Source organism: Mesoplodon densirostris, chromosome 5 (assembly GCF_025265405.1).
Source record: "Mesoplodon densirostris isolate mMesDen1 chromosome 5, mMesDen1 primary haplotype, whole genome shotgun sequence".
Lineage (NCBI taxonomy): Eukaryota > Metazoa > Chordata > Mammalia > Artiodactyla > Ziphiidae > Mesoplodon > Mesoplodon densirostris.
The window spans coordinates 135637805-135655469 of record NC_082665.1 but is presented as its reverse complement, the minus strand read 5'-3'; the positions used below and the strand labels follow the sequence as shown (position 1 = coordinate 135655469).

The window sequence follows — 17665 nt, the reverse complement described above, 5'->3', positions numbered from 1 at the left end:
TTCCTAATATCTCTGAGTGTCTGGCACAGAGTAGTTATTTAATAATGTTTTAAAATGACATAAATTGAGGTGATGAGTAGAGTTGGGTCATTGCTATGTGGAATGCAATGCTTTAGCTAGCTTGAGGTTTCCAAATGGTGCAAGATGCCGTTTATAATGCTATTTTTAAGATATACCACGGTACAAATTATAGAGACCTTTTTAAAAGGAAGCACTTTCCTCAATAATGGGATATGGATGTAAAAGGGGGAAATGCCTAGAATTAAATGTGATCATTTCATGTATTTAAATCCAAGAAAATCTTTGTTTTTTTTAAATCACAACGGGGTTCCCCCCCCTTTTTTCCCCTTGATGAATTCCAAAGTTGAGTGTTCAGGGTCTGCATCGCTCAGTTTGTAAAAAGATTTGTGAAAAACAAAACGGAAACATCCTTGAAGCATGAAGTAAGAACATAAAAATATAAGGACATTCTGTGTTTAGATGGCCCTCTTGTGGTAAAAAGGTCAAACTATTCTGACTGAAGACAGCGCCGGCAACCTCTTGATTAGAGCAAGCACCATGACAAACTTTAATAGTTAAGAGTCAAAATCGAGCAAATGAATGAAAAATAACCCATTTTCACCTTTCCCCAGGGACCCCATCCAAAATTAATAGATATAAAACAAACAGTAGGGCTTCCCTGGTGGCGCAGTGGTTCAGAGTCCGCCTGCCGATGCAGGGGACACGGGTTCGTGCCCCGGTCCGGGAAGATCCCACATGCTGCGGAGCGGCCGGACCCCTGAGCCATGGCCGCTGAGCCTGCGCGTCCGGAGCCTGTGCTCCGCAACGGGAGGGGCCACAACAGTGAGAGGCCCGCGTACCAAAAAAGAAAAAAAAAAACAGTAACAAAAACTAATCTTTTTCCATCTGCTTTTTATAGCTACCAGGTAAATCTTTAATAATCAAAAACTTAGCTCTTGGAAATATTTTATGAAAAAGCTATCATTTTACTTTTTACACTTCCACTCTTAAATAATTTCTGATTAGCATAAAAGCTGCAAAAATAGAACCAAGAGTTCCTGCCTATCCTTCACCCAGCTTACCTAAATATTGACAGCTTACATAGCCATGTTACCACTCACAAAACCAGAAAATTAGCATTGATATGCTGCTATTAGCCAATCTACAGACCTCAATCAGATTTCACCAGCTGTCCTACCAACATCCTTTCTCTGACTCCAGGGTCATTCAGTCTGTGACAGTGTCTCAATCTTTCTTTGTCTTTCATGACCGTGACACTTTGGAAGAGTACTGATCATTTTGTAAAACATCGTACCATTTTAGTTTGTCTGATGTTTCCTCATGATTAAATAAATTCAGGTTATGCGTTCTCAGCAGTAATACAACAAATGTAATGTTGTATCCTTTTTTCAGTGCATCATATCAGTAGGTACATGATGTCATTATGTCTTTATTACTGGTGAAATTAACTTCGATTGTTTGATTAAAGCGGTGTCTCCAGGGTTCTTCACGATATAAAGTTTAGTGTTTTCCCCCTTGGTAATGAATAAGTATATCAACATAATTTAAATTAGATATTTTACCATAATTAGTATCATAAATGTGTTTTCCTTCTCAGGGACATTTTACTGAAATGGGATTATAATTTGCATACCGAACTAAGAATGTTTTCAAGTTCTTTTGTGGTTCCTTTGCAAATTATCTTTTCCCCTTCCATTTGTTGGCTTCTGTCGCCAGTCTTGCACTTTAAGTTAAAATCTTCGGCAAGTTTCTCCTTGTCCATGTTGACTGACCCCTGTGCACTCAACGACCCCGTAGGTATGTCGAGAGTACCAGCGTGGCAATTGCAACAGAGGAGAAAACGACTGTCGGTTTGCCCATCCTGCTGACAGCACAATGATCGATACCAATGACAACACAGTCACCGTGTGTATGGATTACATCAAAGGGAGGTGCTCTAGGGAAAAGTGCAAATACTTTCATCCTCCCGCACACCTGCAAGCCAAGATCAAGGCTGCCCAATACCAGGTCAACCAGGCTGCTGCAGCACAGGCGGCGGCCACCGCAGCCGCCATGGTGAGTAGAGACCTCAGCTCAATCCTCGTTAACAGTCAAAAAAGCAAAGTGAACAGCTATATCTGACGACAAGCTATTCATTTATTAACCTTTTTTAAAAAAAGTTTTGCTTAAGATATGTTTGTTCAGGTATCCCAGACAATACATAATGAAGTTAACCATTCAGAGAAGTGAGAGTAACTCCTCAAATGGTTCAGATTGCTCCTACCCTCGGCCTACCTCTTAATCCTGTGTCTTATTCTGGATATAGGGTTTCTGAAATTTCTGCTTTGTACAGAACACCTGTCTCCTTTTCGGTTTAATGATACTGCCATTTTCGGTCCTCTTATTTCTGTGTGCCATCTAATCAGCCATTGTTTCCCTTCGGTGTGTTCTTCTGCACATCAAGGCTCTTCTCTACATTATCTTGCTTTTAACCATAACAAAATCTGGAACTATTTAGGAGAATTGCTTCCACAAAATTGTTTTTAGAATTAGCTACAAGATTTTGAACAGTTTGCTCTCGAGATAACCTTAAACAATATTGTGGCATAAACAGAACTGTAAAACTAGAGAAGCTTGCCTATGCCATTATGTAGGAAGGAGAAAGCAGTACTCGAGGAGGAGTTAGAAATTGGATCATTTAGGACAGATACTCAACTCTATACTTAAGGTAAATTTTAATGTGATCTAATAGCTGATTTTAATGAGTCCATTTTTGTTCCTTGCTTAGCTGTTGTAATGTTGTCCTTTTTTTTTACATAAATATATGACTTAATCTTTAAAATATTCATAAAAAAGAACACTGTGTGGTATTTCATAGCACAGTAAAATAATCACGAGAGAGGTCTTTTCTGTGTTTGTTTACGGATACTTGAGCAAAAATACAGAAGGCAGACTCTCTCCTCCTATCTTCCTTTCACTCTTTTTTTTTTTTTCTGTTAGAGTATCTTGTTTGTAATTAACTACAAAGAGGAGTTATCCTCCCAATAACAACTCAGTAGTGCCTTTATTGTGCATGCTTAGTCTTGTTATTCGTTGTATATGGCATTCCGATGATTTGTTTTTTTATTTGTTTTTTCTCACCTACCCAAAAATGCACTGCTGCCCCCATGATGCACCTCTGCTTGCTGTTTATGTTAATGCGCTTGAACCCCACTGGCCCATTGCCATCATGTGCTCGCTGCCTGCTAATTAAGACTCAGTCGGCTGTCAAATCACTGAAGCGACCCCTCGAGGCAACCTTTGACCTGGTACTATGACCTTTCACCTTTTAGCTTGGCATGTAGCTTTATTGTAGATACAAGTTTTTTTTTTTTTAATCTATTTAAAAATATATATTCCTTTTTCTGTTATAAAGTTGTAAAGTACAATGAAAAACTGAGTGTGGTTTCCTGACAAAATTAGTGGAAAGACTGTAATGCAAGTCCCTGGACGGATATCATACAATGAAAGATTCCGAAAGCCCAGCAGTCCACATTCAGTTTAACTACATTGTAGAATATTCTAATGGAATACTTGAAGGACTTTAAAAATGTATTTTTGGACTGTATATTTATGTACCTGTTTGGTTAGCATGGCTTTAGTGATAGAATTATTGACTTTTTAATATTTCTAGTTCAGTGTTGTAAGAAAAAAAAAAAACTTGCATGCTCTGGGACATGTGCATGTTTTGGTAGACATGGGGGAGGGGCAGAGTGGGACTGATTTTTATTTTACCTGTTTCGGTCACTCCGTACAATTAACTATTAACATTGCTTATACTTGTCAATCCTCATGGAGCTCGCAGTGCAGCTTTTCTTCTTTTCCCAAATCAATGGCTTCTCCCAGAAAGCCTGAAGCATTATGGGACTTAAAACACTTTAACACATTATAACATGTGCTCTCATACTAGTGGGTTTTCCCCCCCCAAGACAAAAATAATGCTTCCTTTAAAGCTTTTATCTTGCTTTTTTTTTCCCCTTTAAATTTTTGTTTATTGGATGTTTGTTCCCCTTGGGTAGTTAAGGGCTCTGCTGCTTGCTTGCTCATGCTTCCTAACAAGTTTAGCCTTCAACTGATTTTTCTTTTTTCTTTTTCTCTTTTTACTGGTATTTGTTTTTTATACTCATTCACTAAACAGGGAATTCCTCAAGCTGTACTTCCCCCATTACCAAAGAGGCCTGCTCTTGAAAAAACCAACGGTGCCACCGCAGTCTTTAACACTGGTATTTTCCAATACCAACAGGCTCTAGCCAACATGCAGTTACAACAGCATACAGCATTTCTCCCACCAGGTAAGGGGTTTGAGTTTATTAATAAATGAATCTGGTGATCCATGTAGAGTTCTACTGGTAGAGCAGATAAACCACACCCCCAGTTGTTTTTAGCCATAGAGCAGGTGGAAGGTAAGATGGAAACTTGTCTGAGGTACCTCCTATGGTTTTCCTTAAAAACTAAGAATTTTAGCTTAATGAAAGATGGATTAGACATGTTTTATATATTTATTTTTAATTGTGTAATTTGGAATTGAAATAGAGTTCTTTTCTTTTTTTCTCTCTCTCCTCAACACCGTTATATGTCTGTCAAGCTATTTTATGACCCTTTTCTGCTGTAAGACCCTTTTGCCTTCATGATTCCATAGAGTTCATTTGAATTATATGAAATGACACTTTTCAGTTTTGATTTTTGTTTTTCAGCCTTTTTGTTTTCAAGGTGGAGAATAAAAACACTGACTCTGTGTTCCAGAGCTCTTAAAAAGTGCTCTTATCAGTACTAATCAGTATACATCACTTAAAATTGTTGCTCCTGAGCTAATATTGAAGTAGCCCTAAATGCCCAGTGAAGTTTACATTTATTGTTGAGTTATACATTTGTGGTTTCAGTTGATTACAACTTAGTCAAATAAACATACTCTAGAACTATACACAAAGATATACAATTTAAAAACATAAATAATCAGTTATCTGGAAATTTATTATTTTTGCTCACTCATCCTTTACTTCAGAAAATACATATTACACTTCTTGTAATCTGGAATTCAACTAACCAGAGACCCTAATCTTATTTTCTTCTTTACCTCTTAATCTTTCTAAAAACTTACCATGTGTTAAGAGATTTATTTAATATAATAATTTTATTAATTAAATTGATAAATGTATGACTAGATGTGTCTGTCAGAGATCCAGCCCCATTAGTATATTATACTATGTTAACAGTATTTACAGTGCATTACGTTCAAAATGCCATGAGGGAATGTGATAATTTGTTTTTGAATAATGAGAATAAATTATATTCACATTAGTTTTTACTGCTAAGCACAACTTTAAATACAGCGCATCTTTGAAAACTAGCCATCCCTATGTAGAATATGTAGTAACATTCAATGAACAAGAATATTCCACTAATTGAAATAGCCTGTCCTAGAAACACAGATAAAATGATATTTACTCATGAAATAGTGTCTATCAAGTTGAAGTTTGTCCATTTTAGAACAGAAATTAAATCATTTTGATCTGTAGGGTATTTGTTACATTCTGGGGGAAAAGTCACATTTAAGTTTTATAAGATTGAAAAATTTCTTCTCAACGAATACAGTTTTTCAGAGATTTCCCAAAATGGATCTTTTTGCTTTAGTATAAATTGCCATGTCCCTGGATTTATGCTGTCTCCAACAAATAATCTATCAATTTTTCTATAGTCAGATCAGTAGACAAAGTTTCAAGGGATTGTAGGTAACTGCCATAATCTCTTTGAAGAAATTAAAAATTATTTTTGTCAGTTTATTTCATTGAATAAAACATTACTACTAGAAATGACAGTTTCCCTATTTAAAAATCTAAAAATAAAAACAAATCTAACTTCTTCCATAAATTATTTAAAGAAACCTAAAATAATCTGTTTTATCAAATGGGTTTTGCATCAATTTCTCCAGAAACATTCAAATGACTGAAGATTTTTCTAAATAAGTATAATCATTAATTGCATGATATGCATGACTCTGACTTGTGACAATAGTCTCTCCCTGGAATGGTTTTTAGTCGGTGGATAGGACAGAGCAAAAGATGATAGGTAAGGTCAAGTCAGAGAAAAACAATAAATACCTTCATAAGTCAGAATCTACTTATCTCTCTGTTCTAGAAACTAAGCATTGTTAATTTAAATAAAATGTGCCACAATATATTGAAATATGCTGAAATTTTTAACATGCATTTGCATTTTTATGATGATTTGCATCAGAAATATTCTGTTCTTGATATTTGTAGTCAACATGCTATGAAATTATTGCAATAGTAATATCAAATAAGATTTATTTGTAACCCAGTTTTAAAGAGCTTAAGCTTCAGGTTAACCTTTATTAGTCACATAATCAGAAGTAAGTACTGCCTCCATCATTCCTTAAAAATATTTTCATTGTCGGGAGTTTCCCTGGCGGTCCAGTGGTCTGTACTCCACGCTTCCACTGCAGGGGGCACGGGTTCGATCCCTAGTCAGGGAACTAAGATCCTGCATGCCGCGCATTGCGCAGCCAAAAATAAAATTTTCATTGTCATACGTACCTGTGTGCCAGTATGGCATTAAACAGTTAAAGTGGAGAGCCCACTTATACTTCTGCCAAACCACTTTATCAGACAACCAGAAAGGAAAGAAATCTAATGCAGAGAATATAAAACCCAAATGCCTTAAGGGCCAGGCAGGAAATGTGAATAAGTGAGCAAGAAATAAACTAGGAGCTGTGGGGTCTGGGAGGCACTGGAGAGCACAGGCCCGGTCTAAAGGGGACGGTCAGTGTTCAGACTTAGCCCTTTGCTGCCTTAGAGGATTGTCTGCCTAGTAGGCATGGTGCACTGCACAATACCCTTTGTGGTTCCATATACCTCAGTCTTCGTGAACAAGGGGTGGTTGTGTCTGTTCCTCCCAGGGTTGGTTGTATACAAACTTGTACGACCGAATGCAGTGGCCCTGGTGTCCAGTATTGCCAGATCTTATGATTTTTTTTCCCAGATATTCTGGACATTTGGATGTTCATATGTGAAATCTCTCAATTTTGAAATATTGTCAACTAATTTAAGTTTTTAAATATACTTTGAGAACTACAGAAAATCCATCCTACCACAAATTCATATGTCATCTTATGTATAACACCTGGGAGAAAAAGTCATTTTCCGAAGTCTAGGTTATTCTGCAGACGTAGAGAAGAATTATATGATCAGAGCATCCTATCTAACCACAGTATTATAATTTGGATGTTATATTCTGAAGACTTTATTGGAACTGATTAGAAAAAGGAAGTCATTTATTTTTTGCAGTTTAGAGTTTTAGAGCTCTGTAGTCTGTTGCTTCAATCATAACTTCAGGGACATGCAGGTCTATTTCATTGAAGTTACAATGAAGCATGGTTGGCTAAATCTTTAGAGCAGGTAACTCTGTATACAGAGTAAGTTGCTAGCAAAAGATCAGGGTTCAGTGGCAAGCCAGCTAGCTAGCTAAGAAAAATTAGTATATACCGTAACTTTAGTTACAGTAAAAAATTTAGTTACGGTAAAAAATTAGTATATACCAGAACAAACTGAGACTTATGTGGCCTATACCCAACTATCCATCATCCATCCATGTATCCATCCACGTATGCATTCATCTATCCATTTATCCATCCGTCCTTCTAACCATCTATTCTTCTCTCTCACCCTACCTCCTTCCCTTCCTCTCTTTCTTCTGTTCCTTCCCTGTTTTCCATCCACCTCTCCGTCTACTCATCCATTCGTCCATTCACCCATCTTTCCATTCATTCCATCAACCCCATCCCACTGTATCTCCCTCCCACCCACCCCAAGAAAGTTTTCTGGCCTTTTGTTTTTACACCCTCCATCTCACTTAAAGATAAATACAAGTAATTTGGATTAAGTTCACATTGAAGCTTTGGTTTGTTTTTTTTTTTTTTTTTAAGATATGTAGTCCTTTTTTTTCTTAACCTTCACTCTTTAAAACTAAATTCACTATTTATACAGATTATGCATAACCTAGGGTCTACTTATGTTGTAGTTGTAAATTTCACCCCTGAAATTAGAGTGTGTAAGAAATAACACTTTTATGTACATCAGATTCATTTTCCTGAACTGAAATTAAGTCCAATTCTAAACTCCAATTTCACTGTGTTGGACAGAAATATCAGGCGGCATCACTGGGATTCCAGAACCCCGTCCTCACATCTCCTCTTCTTTCTGTCTCTGCTCAGATAGAGGTCCTGTGCACTGCAGTAGTCTCAGACAGGCTACCCATTCTCCATTCTTCAGTCGGCACTGGTCACTGCTGATGTGCTCAATGTCCATGTTTACAAGATCTCTTGAAGGCAGGTACGCCAGGGCTTCTATGCCTGCCTTGGGTACAAGCATCCTTGCCTGAGCCCCTTAGCCTCCCTCCCTTAGCAGCCCATTCCCTGGAAAGCCTGCTGCCTGCAGGGCTGCTGTGAAAGAACACGCCACGTGCCTAACGACCCAGGGACCCTGCACACTGCCCGCCTCCTCTCCGGGGTCTGGAGGAACTTTTCTCTCTGCTCTCCACAGTTTTTGCCTACACGCGATCCTCAGAAGCACACCTCTCTTCTCTCCTCCTAGCATATTGCCCTCAGTCAGTTTAGGTTTATGATTTCAAAAGACCTAAAAATAAGTGTGCTGCAAATGGCTTCAGCTTCACCATGCATGGCAACACTACCAGAGATAAGGAAACAAAAGGCCAAAAAACTTTCCTGAGGGGCTGGAGTGAGAGGGGAGTTGCAGAGGGATGGGGTTGTTTTTACAGAAAGAATAGAAAACAAAGATTTCCAGCTTATCACTTTCATTATAGTTAATGAAATGAATGCAGATGGTTTACTTGAAACTTAGCATAGTGATTACAGATCTGGCTTGGATGTTTAAATACAGCTCTACCACAAGATATAATTTCTCTATACTTTCATTTTTTTCATCTATAAAATGGGGATAATAGTAGTCATTATTTCATAAAGTTGTGTTTAAGTGAGTTCTAAACATATTTGATGAAAACATTTTCTTAAAGCATTTTTATAGACAAGTCTAAGAGTCTAGAATAAAGCCTGGAATGTAGTAAGCACTGAGTTTTATTATTTCCCAACTCAGTAGTGCAATAAAATAGAATTCAATAGATTGAACAGAAACAAATAAATTATATGAAGCTGTTGCTTCTTTAGATATCAATTTTGAGAATAATTCAACTGATTTTGAACTTTTAGTTTGAAATGATATAAATTATTTTTAGAAGACTTTAAATCAGCTTTATACTTCTATCATAATCTACCTAAATAGGCTTGAATTACCATATCTAAATTCAAACCTCCAACCAAATCTCCATTATAATTCTTTTTCTCTCTACTTCCTTCCTTTCTCCTTGAACTGATTTTACCTACACATACATCTCATTTGTAACTCACCTTCCTGCTAATTTTTTCTGCACCTTCATACAGATCAATTTAACATTTTGATATAAATATCATGTAATTAAAGTATTACATTCCTCAGAAACACACCATTCTGCTCTGCAAATACCTTTGTAGGGGAAATTCAAAATTGACAAATACATTCCCTTAAATGTTGCCTTGTGCTGAAAATTGAAGAAAAAATTTTAATTGGCTACTTGTACAATCGTTATTAATAAATCAACCCATCTGATGTAAAGATGGATATTATGGTCATTTCAAAAGTGATTTTTGTTTTTGGTAAGTGGGTCCTACAGCATTATGTCTTCATATTTGTGAGTTATTGCACCCTGGCTAGTATTTTCATTGCTGCCTTATGTTTATTTGCTGCAAATCCCTCTCAAAACTGTGTGCATTGGTTATAATGTTAACGAGGAAGATAACTCAAACTGAAATGCAAATCATAAATGCTTTAGAGTTTTAGAGAGACGGGGTAAGTTTAACTCATTTTCAGCATGTGCAGCCTCAATTATGCACGGGATGAAATACCATAGGCAAATTGCAGCATCATAATAAATAATAAAATTTAAAACCTACAACCTGTACAGTATTTAAAACGACTGTTTATCCGATTGCACATTATTCTTTTTCGTCTTTTCATCCTCTCTGTCTTCCCACCCCACTATGATAGGATAATGATTTCATAAGATCTAGAGTATTAAAGTTTGCTTGCTCTACTGTCGCAAATTGTCGTTTTTGTTATTACTGGTTTGTTTTTGTTGTCTTTCACAAGCCTTTGACTCAGTAGTGGTAGCAAATGACAGAGATCTTCAAGGGTCTTAAATAATGCCTATCAATGTAATAGTACTCCACCTGAGAGGATGCCTCCCTAGCTCCATTACCTACTTTAATCACTGATCATCGTGCCCACCGTCTAATTGTGATAACAGTCTAATTGCAGCTGTTACAAGGATGCCAGTTAAGTAATCTGTGCTTCTCAATGGCAGCTTTGTTTCAGAGGGCCATCTCTGACAAGACGCAATTGGCAGATATTTTTCTAACAAATGTTCATCCCAGATGCTGCTAGTATTTAAATAGGATGCACCAAGATTCAGATAGAAACATAAAATCATTTGATATTTTAAAACCTAGAAGTCTAAAATAATCTCATAGAAAGAACAGTAATTCAGTATGTGGGAAAGTGCCCTGTACTTGGTAAAATAAGTTAGATTTTTCAATGTTTATATGTCAAAGAGAACAGGGACTATATACGTAATATTTATTTTAACGTCATGGTGGAGCCATTGTGAACATCAGTGCTAACACCCCATATGCAATGTATATATCTTCATTATCTCCCATTCAGGGTTTTTTTTTTTTTTTTTTTTTTTTCTTTTTGCGGTATGCGGGCCTCTCACTGTTGTGGCCTCTCCCGTTGCGGAGCACAGGCTCCGGATGCGCAGGCCCAGCGGCCATGGCTCACGGGCCCAGCCGCTCCGCGGCATATGGGATCCTCCCAGACCGGGGCACGAACCCGTATCCCCTGCATCGGCAGGCGGACTCTTAACCACTGCGCCACCAGGGAGGCCCCATTCAGGGTTTTTATTGAAATCTAATCAACCATTTTTTGGATGTGAAATTTTGTAGAACACTTGATATTCCAAGAAGTCCTGAGGGTCCAAACCAGCGTGAAAACCAGTCTGTTTTCCCAGATACCTACTAAGTAAACCAGTTCGAGACTTATACAAAAGTATATCCCATCTAAATGTTTTCCTTACATCTAAATTCCCAACTAAGGCAATGCAGAAGTTCACTTTCACTTTATGCATAATTTATTGCTTGGTACCCCTCCGAATAAAATTCCTGTATGGATGATCATAACCCCTTCCATGTCTGTGTTGTTGTCGCTACAGTGAACAGGGAAATAAATAAAACCAAAGGAATGAAAATGAATGTTTTGATTTCATTACATTGTTAAGTCAGTTTTGTGCGTTGAATTATTTAGCATCTTAATAATAAATATCTCTAATGATTTAACATGTGCTAAGTTCATAGGTTAAAATCAGAAATAGCAAAGCTACCAGATGGCTAGTAACCAGATTAAAACAAAACAAATTGCAGTATTGTTTTTAAAAGAATTAAGGAGGTTTCAATTTTTTTCAAAATACTTTTATTTGTAGGCAGCAATTAGGAGAAACAACGTGTACCAGCACACAGTTAAACTGGCTTTTATTCTTCACTTGAGACTAGTTCTAATTGATCACTATGCTATTGTATGATTTGATTGTGCTGACAGTTACATGCCACTGTTCCCATAATAACAATTTTTCTTCTTTGTTCAAATGAATTTCCTAATTACACGTGTGATGGGATGTTTTAATTCTTTTCCCTTTTCAAATCCACCTTCCTGTTGCAATGCATGATGGGCAGGCTCAATATTGTGCATGACACCCGCTACAAGTGTTGGTAGGTGCCAGCTTTGTTTCTTGATTATCTTAAACCTATGGTGCACCTCACAGCCCCTCAAAATCCACTGCTAAGTTTAACTTATATCTATTGGGCAAGTCCATTTCCTTTTTACTAACACCTGTCAATTAAATGCCATTTTCTATTTAATTGACATGGACTCACATAAATGTTTTCTTTACACACAAGTTTCCTTTAGTCACCTTTGGTGGATTTTGATTGGACTATGAGTTCTGGTGTGTAAGAAAAAAAAAACTATCTCATAAAAGTAATATATTGTATATTTTTACAATAGTAAATAAGAAAACAGACTTTTATTCAAACAGATAATTGTATATATGAAGTAAATACCTGTATTTTGACTTAGATTTTGAATGTCTGACTATGAACACTATATAAAATTCGTTTTTGACTTAGCAAAGTAAGCCTGTTTGTGTCAATTTTCTTGATTTGATGGTAACAAGCTTTTTTTCCCCTTTTTTTTCTCTTTCATCCCCCCTTCCCCTTCTCTCCTTGGAATGTTGTCCTGCTTTGCGCTGTGATTGCATGTCACTCACTGGTGATGATGCCCCGTCACACGGCTTGTTGCTGTGATAAATACCATGCCCAATTATCTCCTCCATGTTGCCATGGTTTCCATATTGCTACACTCTTCTGTATGTTTGCTTATATGATTTTCCCTCCGAAAGTTCCCATGGTGCACGGTGCTACGCCAGCCACTGTGTCCGCAGCAACAACATCTGCCACAAGTGTTCCCTTCGCTGCAACCGCCACAGCCAACCAGGTTTGCTAATTTACAGCTTTGTTTCTTAAAAACCAACTCTCGTAGGGCTCAGTCCAACAGCCCTGACGCACGTGGATTTCCCACTGAGGTCCGTGGGAGTCGCGTGTCCGTGAGGGCTGTAGAGGGTGCTTCAAGAGCATGGGGTTTCAAAGATACCTCTTGTTGGCCTACACATTCTCTCTGATGAGCGGCAGAATGCTTTTATGCCATTTATAAGTGCTCCAAAGTTGTCGCAGCTCCATTTCTAAAGCTACTAAAATGATATTTACACAAGCAATTCTCAGTTGGTCTCAATCCATCACGCAGGTGTTTTGACCCATCGAAATTATATAGGGTAGTGTATATAGACATTGAACTACAATGCGGCACACCTGAAACTTATCATTTTTAAAATACAGGTGATTTTAAGGTTTTTGTTATAAGCATTTGATATATACAATTTCTTAGTTCTTGCCCAAATTCTTCATAAAAAGCAAAATATTTAAATGTTATCTATGCCACAAATGACCACTCTTGTAAATAGAGTTTGTTATAAATTCATTATAGTTTTATTCAGTAAGCAGATTGCATATTCAAAATAAGTTAAATTTGTGTCCAAGTTTTGATTCTCAGTGATGATTTAAGGGAAAAAATAAAATTCCTAAGTGCTCTTATTTCTGTAACTACTCAGCATAAACGTTGGAGGGTTATGAAGGAAAAAAAAAAGGCATCCAGTATGGCAAATTGAGTCATTCTACGTTCCATACAAGTTTATGGAGTAACAAATACACAGGATATTTTTAAGTAAAAGGAATCTGTTTCAGAAATTTAAACTTTATATGATTATTCAAAAGAAATTGATTATTAAAATATTTACATTTTAAAATTTGCATGGATTCAACCAGGTTTTCTGCTCCTATTTAAAATTATGTTCTAGAAAATACTGGTTGAATCAATGTCAAATTTATGTAAAGTAGGTTTTGGCTTGAATATATAGATATATATGTTTGTTATGAAAGTAAAGTTCAGTAGGGTTAATAGCATATGAAAAAATCTAGAGGCAAATCAAATTTCAGATAACCCCCAGACCAAGGTTAAATGTAGCCAAATGATTCTCAGAAGAACCAGTATCAGATGGGAATCAACATGTTGCCCCTTTGGGAAAAGAAGACCAATTAAGTACCATCCAAATTCGCAGTTATTGCTATAAGGAGTAGCCACCCTTGTTTCTGTAGTGCACCATGTACTGTTGAAGAACTATAAGCTATTAGTATAGCCATTAAAAACTTTCAAAAGCAGCACGCCAAAATGGATGTATTTTAAAGTTTCAGACAAGCTTTAAACATTTCTTGGCAAAGAATCATTAGTTTTTCCGAAGCTTGTCAAAATAGCCCTGGATTTATGCTAACACATCAGACTCATTTACAAGAATGCTAGATTGTGCATATGTGGCATGTTAGTAAGTAATCTATGGTAGAAATTTCTTAATGGATTCAATGCAGTCCGTTTATGGTGCAGATTAATGATGTTGAACTCTCTTGTGTGTACCATGTATGACTATAGAATTGCTGGTGTAAGCAGAAGTACAGCAAAGCAAATTTCAACATGCCCTGGCCACCTTGGTTGTAGGGGACACTTTACTTTTGCATTGTGCTGTGACCATTTCATGCATAATCTTGGGTCTTCATACTGTTTCACAACCAAAAGAAAGAAAAGGGAATGGATATATATATACACACATATATTATATCTACATATACATACATATGTATATGCCTACAGTACAGTAGCAATGCTGGAAATAGCTGATGCCACAAAATGCAGCCTGCATGCATGCAGAAGTTTATAGCTGGCCCTTCATCTGCATCGATTGGTGTTGAAGGTCCTTGGTATGTTTCGACAGCCCCATCCTTGATGCTTCTACACTGTTGGGTGCAACATCCTGTCCTGCAGCAGCAGGAAAAATGGTATGAGAAGCTTCATTATGCTTGGAGCACATTTTCGTGCCATTTGCCAATGCTGTAAAATTGTGTAAAGATATCAGCTGAGAAATGGAAATAAAATAGAGACATATTAATTTACACTCCAGACTGTGGATTGTAATATGTTGAATTGGTCTAGGACATCTAAATTGAAACAACAACAAAATGCCTTCATATATGTGATTTTACTATTCTCCCATCAACCTTGCCGAAATGGGATTATTGCCATTTTAGAGATGAGGAAACGTAAGCATAGAGTGAGTGCTTTGCTCAAGGTTACACACCGGGAAATGGATCACTAAGTGTTAGAACCCGTGCTTTCATTCCTCTGATTGTCTTCATCTATTGTGCTGCCTCTCCCAGGATAGCAGTCATACTTCTGGGTTGGAGGAGAATCAGGCTACAAATTGGAAGATCTTGGCTTTTGGGATGATGGAAACAAGTCACCTCTATATTCCTTATTGTATTTCCTTATTGTATTTTCTCTCAAGTTTTGTAATACTCTTGCCCATTTAAAATACAATAAAATGTGCAATCAGGATTCAGAAATATGTTCTGAAGTAGATTTAACACTGTTATCCAGTTCTTTTGAAACACTCCTTTATAATTCTTACCTGGTACTTTTAACTTGGAAAAAAAGTTAGACACCATCAGTTGAATGAAAAGGTAGAAACTGGTTGCACAAAAATAGGCCAGACATTTCTTACTTTACTTTTTGGATTACTGAATAACTGAAACCACAGGTGTGTGTGTGTGTAGGCCAACAAAAAGGGCTTCTTTCAATTACTGCTCTGCATGAATTTTTGATAGTTTTACTTCTCTTACTTCCTAAAAACTGGTAACATTTATAGAATAGTATTTAACACAAAGATTTTTAAAAATGAGTTGCTACTTTGGCATTAAGTTTACATTAACTTACTGTTATGTTGACCAGATAAGGACTGTCACCTCACAGCTGAATTTCACTTTTCTTAAAAAATTTAATATTAAAATGTTTTCATCTCTTGGTTGTTGGCTTGCTTGCATGGATCATTCATTAAATAATTTTTTATTTGCTAGATACCCATAATATCTGCCGAACATCTGACTAGCCACAAGTATGTTACCCAGATGTAGAATTTTCATCACTACACAGTAAGTTCATTGTGTAATATAGAGTGTATATTCGTGGTAGTGTTTTTTTTAAGATAACAATTGTGTAATGCACTTAAGAAAATTTTATAAGATTTCAAAGAAAGTATTTACATAGAACTCACAATTTTATCTTAGATGGGTTATGAGGAATTTTATCACGTGAATTCATAATAAATGTTTATGTCACTTAAATATGTGTAATACTTAGGATATATTAATTTTGTTTTTATTTCATTTAGAAATAAACACAATAGTGAAGAAAAAAGGCAACTTAAAACTAAATAGAAGGCAGAGATCAGAGGCTGGCCAACTTTTTCTTGAAAGATGAGATAGTAAATATTTTTGGCTGTGTGGGCCATAGGGTTTGTGTTACAGCTGCTCCACTCTGCCACTGTAGCACAAAAGCAGCCAGAGACAATGTGTAAACTAAAAGGTGTGCTGTGTCCCAATAAAACTTTATTTACAAAAACAGGCAGCAGGCCAGATTTGACTCACAGGCAGTAGTTTGCTGATCCCTGGTGTAGGTCAGCATTTATTTTATTCAAAAATTGCTTTGCTAAATCCTAAATGAGAACATGTACCCACCTTACCCCATGCTTCGCCACACACAGGGTCATTAGAATACGAAGAGTCTGATTTAAATAAATATATTCACACACAGACGTATGTGCACATGTACACACACACACACATCTATAAATCCAGGTAAACTTTAGGTACTTCAGAATAGTCACCCTGGAGGACCATATGATTCTAAAGATGTTGTCGTTGCTCAAATGCTTTGAAAGTCTTGTGGTTTACTTTCAGACACATTGACTTAGACACTTGCAAAGATGACCATTTTTCATCCATAGAGCATATGTTTTATTCAGTATGCATGTGTTCAAGTTATCTACATGCTCAGAAGTATATTAAGTATCTATTTTTATATTTAGAAAGAGCCATAACGCTTAAAACTGAGTCTGGTAAATAAGATGGGTGATCATTTTTTGTTGCTTCCTTTCATTCATTTATCTGTTCATTAACATATTTACAAATGATTTTTTGGTGCTACTGTGTGTTAATTACCAGGTCAAGGAAATAAAGATGAGTAGATAATGAGATAATGATGTAACTTTCAGCACTCTACATTAAAATAATAGAGGTTTGAACACATTTCTCTTGGAGCAAAGATGAGGGAGCGGCTCTTCCTAACAGAGTCAGAAATTAAGTGAATTTGGACAATGAAGGTTGTTACAGAGAGAAGGGAGATGTCAGGGCCTTACAGAAGAAGGGATGGAGGTGTTGAGTCAGGAGAGGGGCCAGTTCAGAGGCCCTTGAGCATAGTAACAGCTGGTCAAAGGGTGAACCCGTGCAGGAGAAGCGTACAGATGAAATCTGAGAGCCGTTTAAGAAAGAATTGATAGACTCAATCTGAGGAGTACTACCAGAGACATGCTGCAATCCTGAATTAAATTACTGAAACTGATTTTTGTGTTTCATAAGTTCTCTTGATGCAGTTCTGATAATAAGGTTTATTATTCTGAACAATAGCCACATTTTGAATAAGCACATCACTTTGTAGTATGTAGGTTTGGAAGTAGAGTTCTCTTTTTGACATGTTAAAAAAAAACTTTCAGGCTTTTATAGTCAGTTGGGTGTGTTTGGTATGTATATCTGTAACTACGTTCTATTTCTTAGCAATAATCCAGGTTGAAAAAAAATCATGGCAAATGGCCGTAAGTTCATCAATTAGCAAAACAGTGGATTTGTGTGTATTGAAACTTAGGCTGTTTAATGTTCTGTTTAACAAATGATTACTCATTTTCATTAGGAGTTACAATATTTAAACTGGTTTTTGAGTGCAGCAGAATCGTG

General features: G+C 36.6%; 1 protein-coding gene across 14 annotated transcripts in view; it reads left to right on the top strand.

Moving 5' to 3' along the window:
- The window catches only part of MBNL1 (muscleblind like splicing regulator 1), a 179326-nt gene that overhangs the window by 157529 nt on the left and 4132 nt on the right, over positions 1-17665 (top strand). For 4 of the 14 annotated variants that reach the window (XM_060099528.1, XM_060099514.1, XM_060099519.1 and 1 more), the window contains 6 exons: positions 1819-2076; positions 3255-3308; positions 4178-4331; positions 11894-11929; positions 12619-12713; positions 15734-15808. In XM_060099528.1, coding sequence (XP_059955511.1) covers positions 1819-2076; positions 3255-3308; positions 4178-4331; positions 11894-11929; positions 12619-12713; positions 15734-15790 — 654 coding nt within the window. In that variant the 3' untranslated portion in view covers positions 15791-15808. Of the gene's footprint in view, positions 1-1818; positions 2077-3254; positions 3309-4177; positions 4332-8269; positions 8775-11643; positions 11866-11893; positions 11930-12618; positions 12714-15733; positions 15809-17665 lie in introns of those variants that run through there. The other 10 variants (XM_060099516.1, XM_060099521.1, XM_060099517.1 and 7 more) reach the window with 7 other exon arrangements.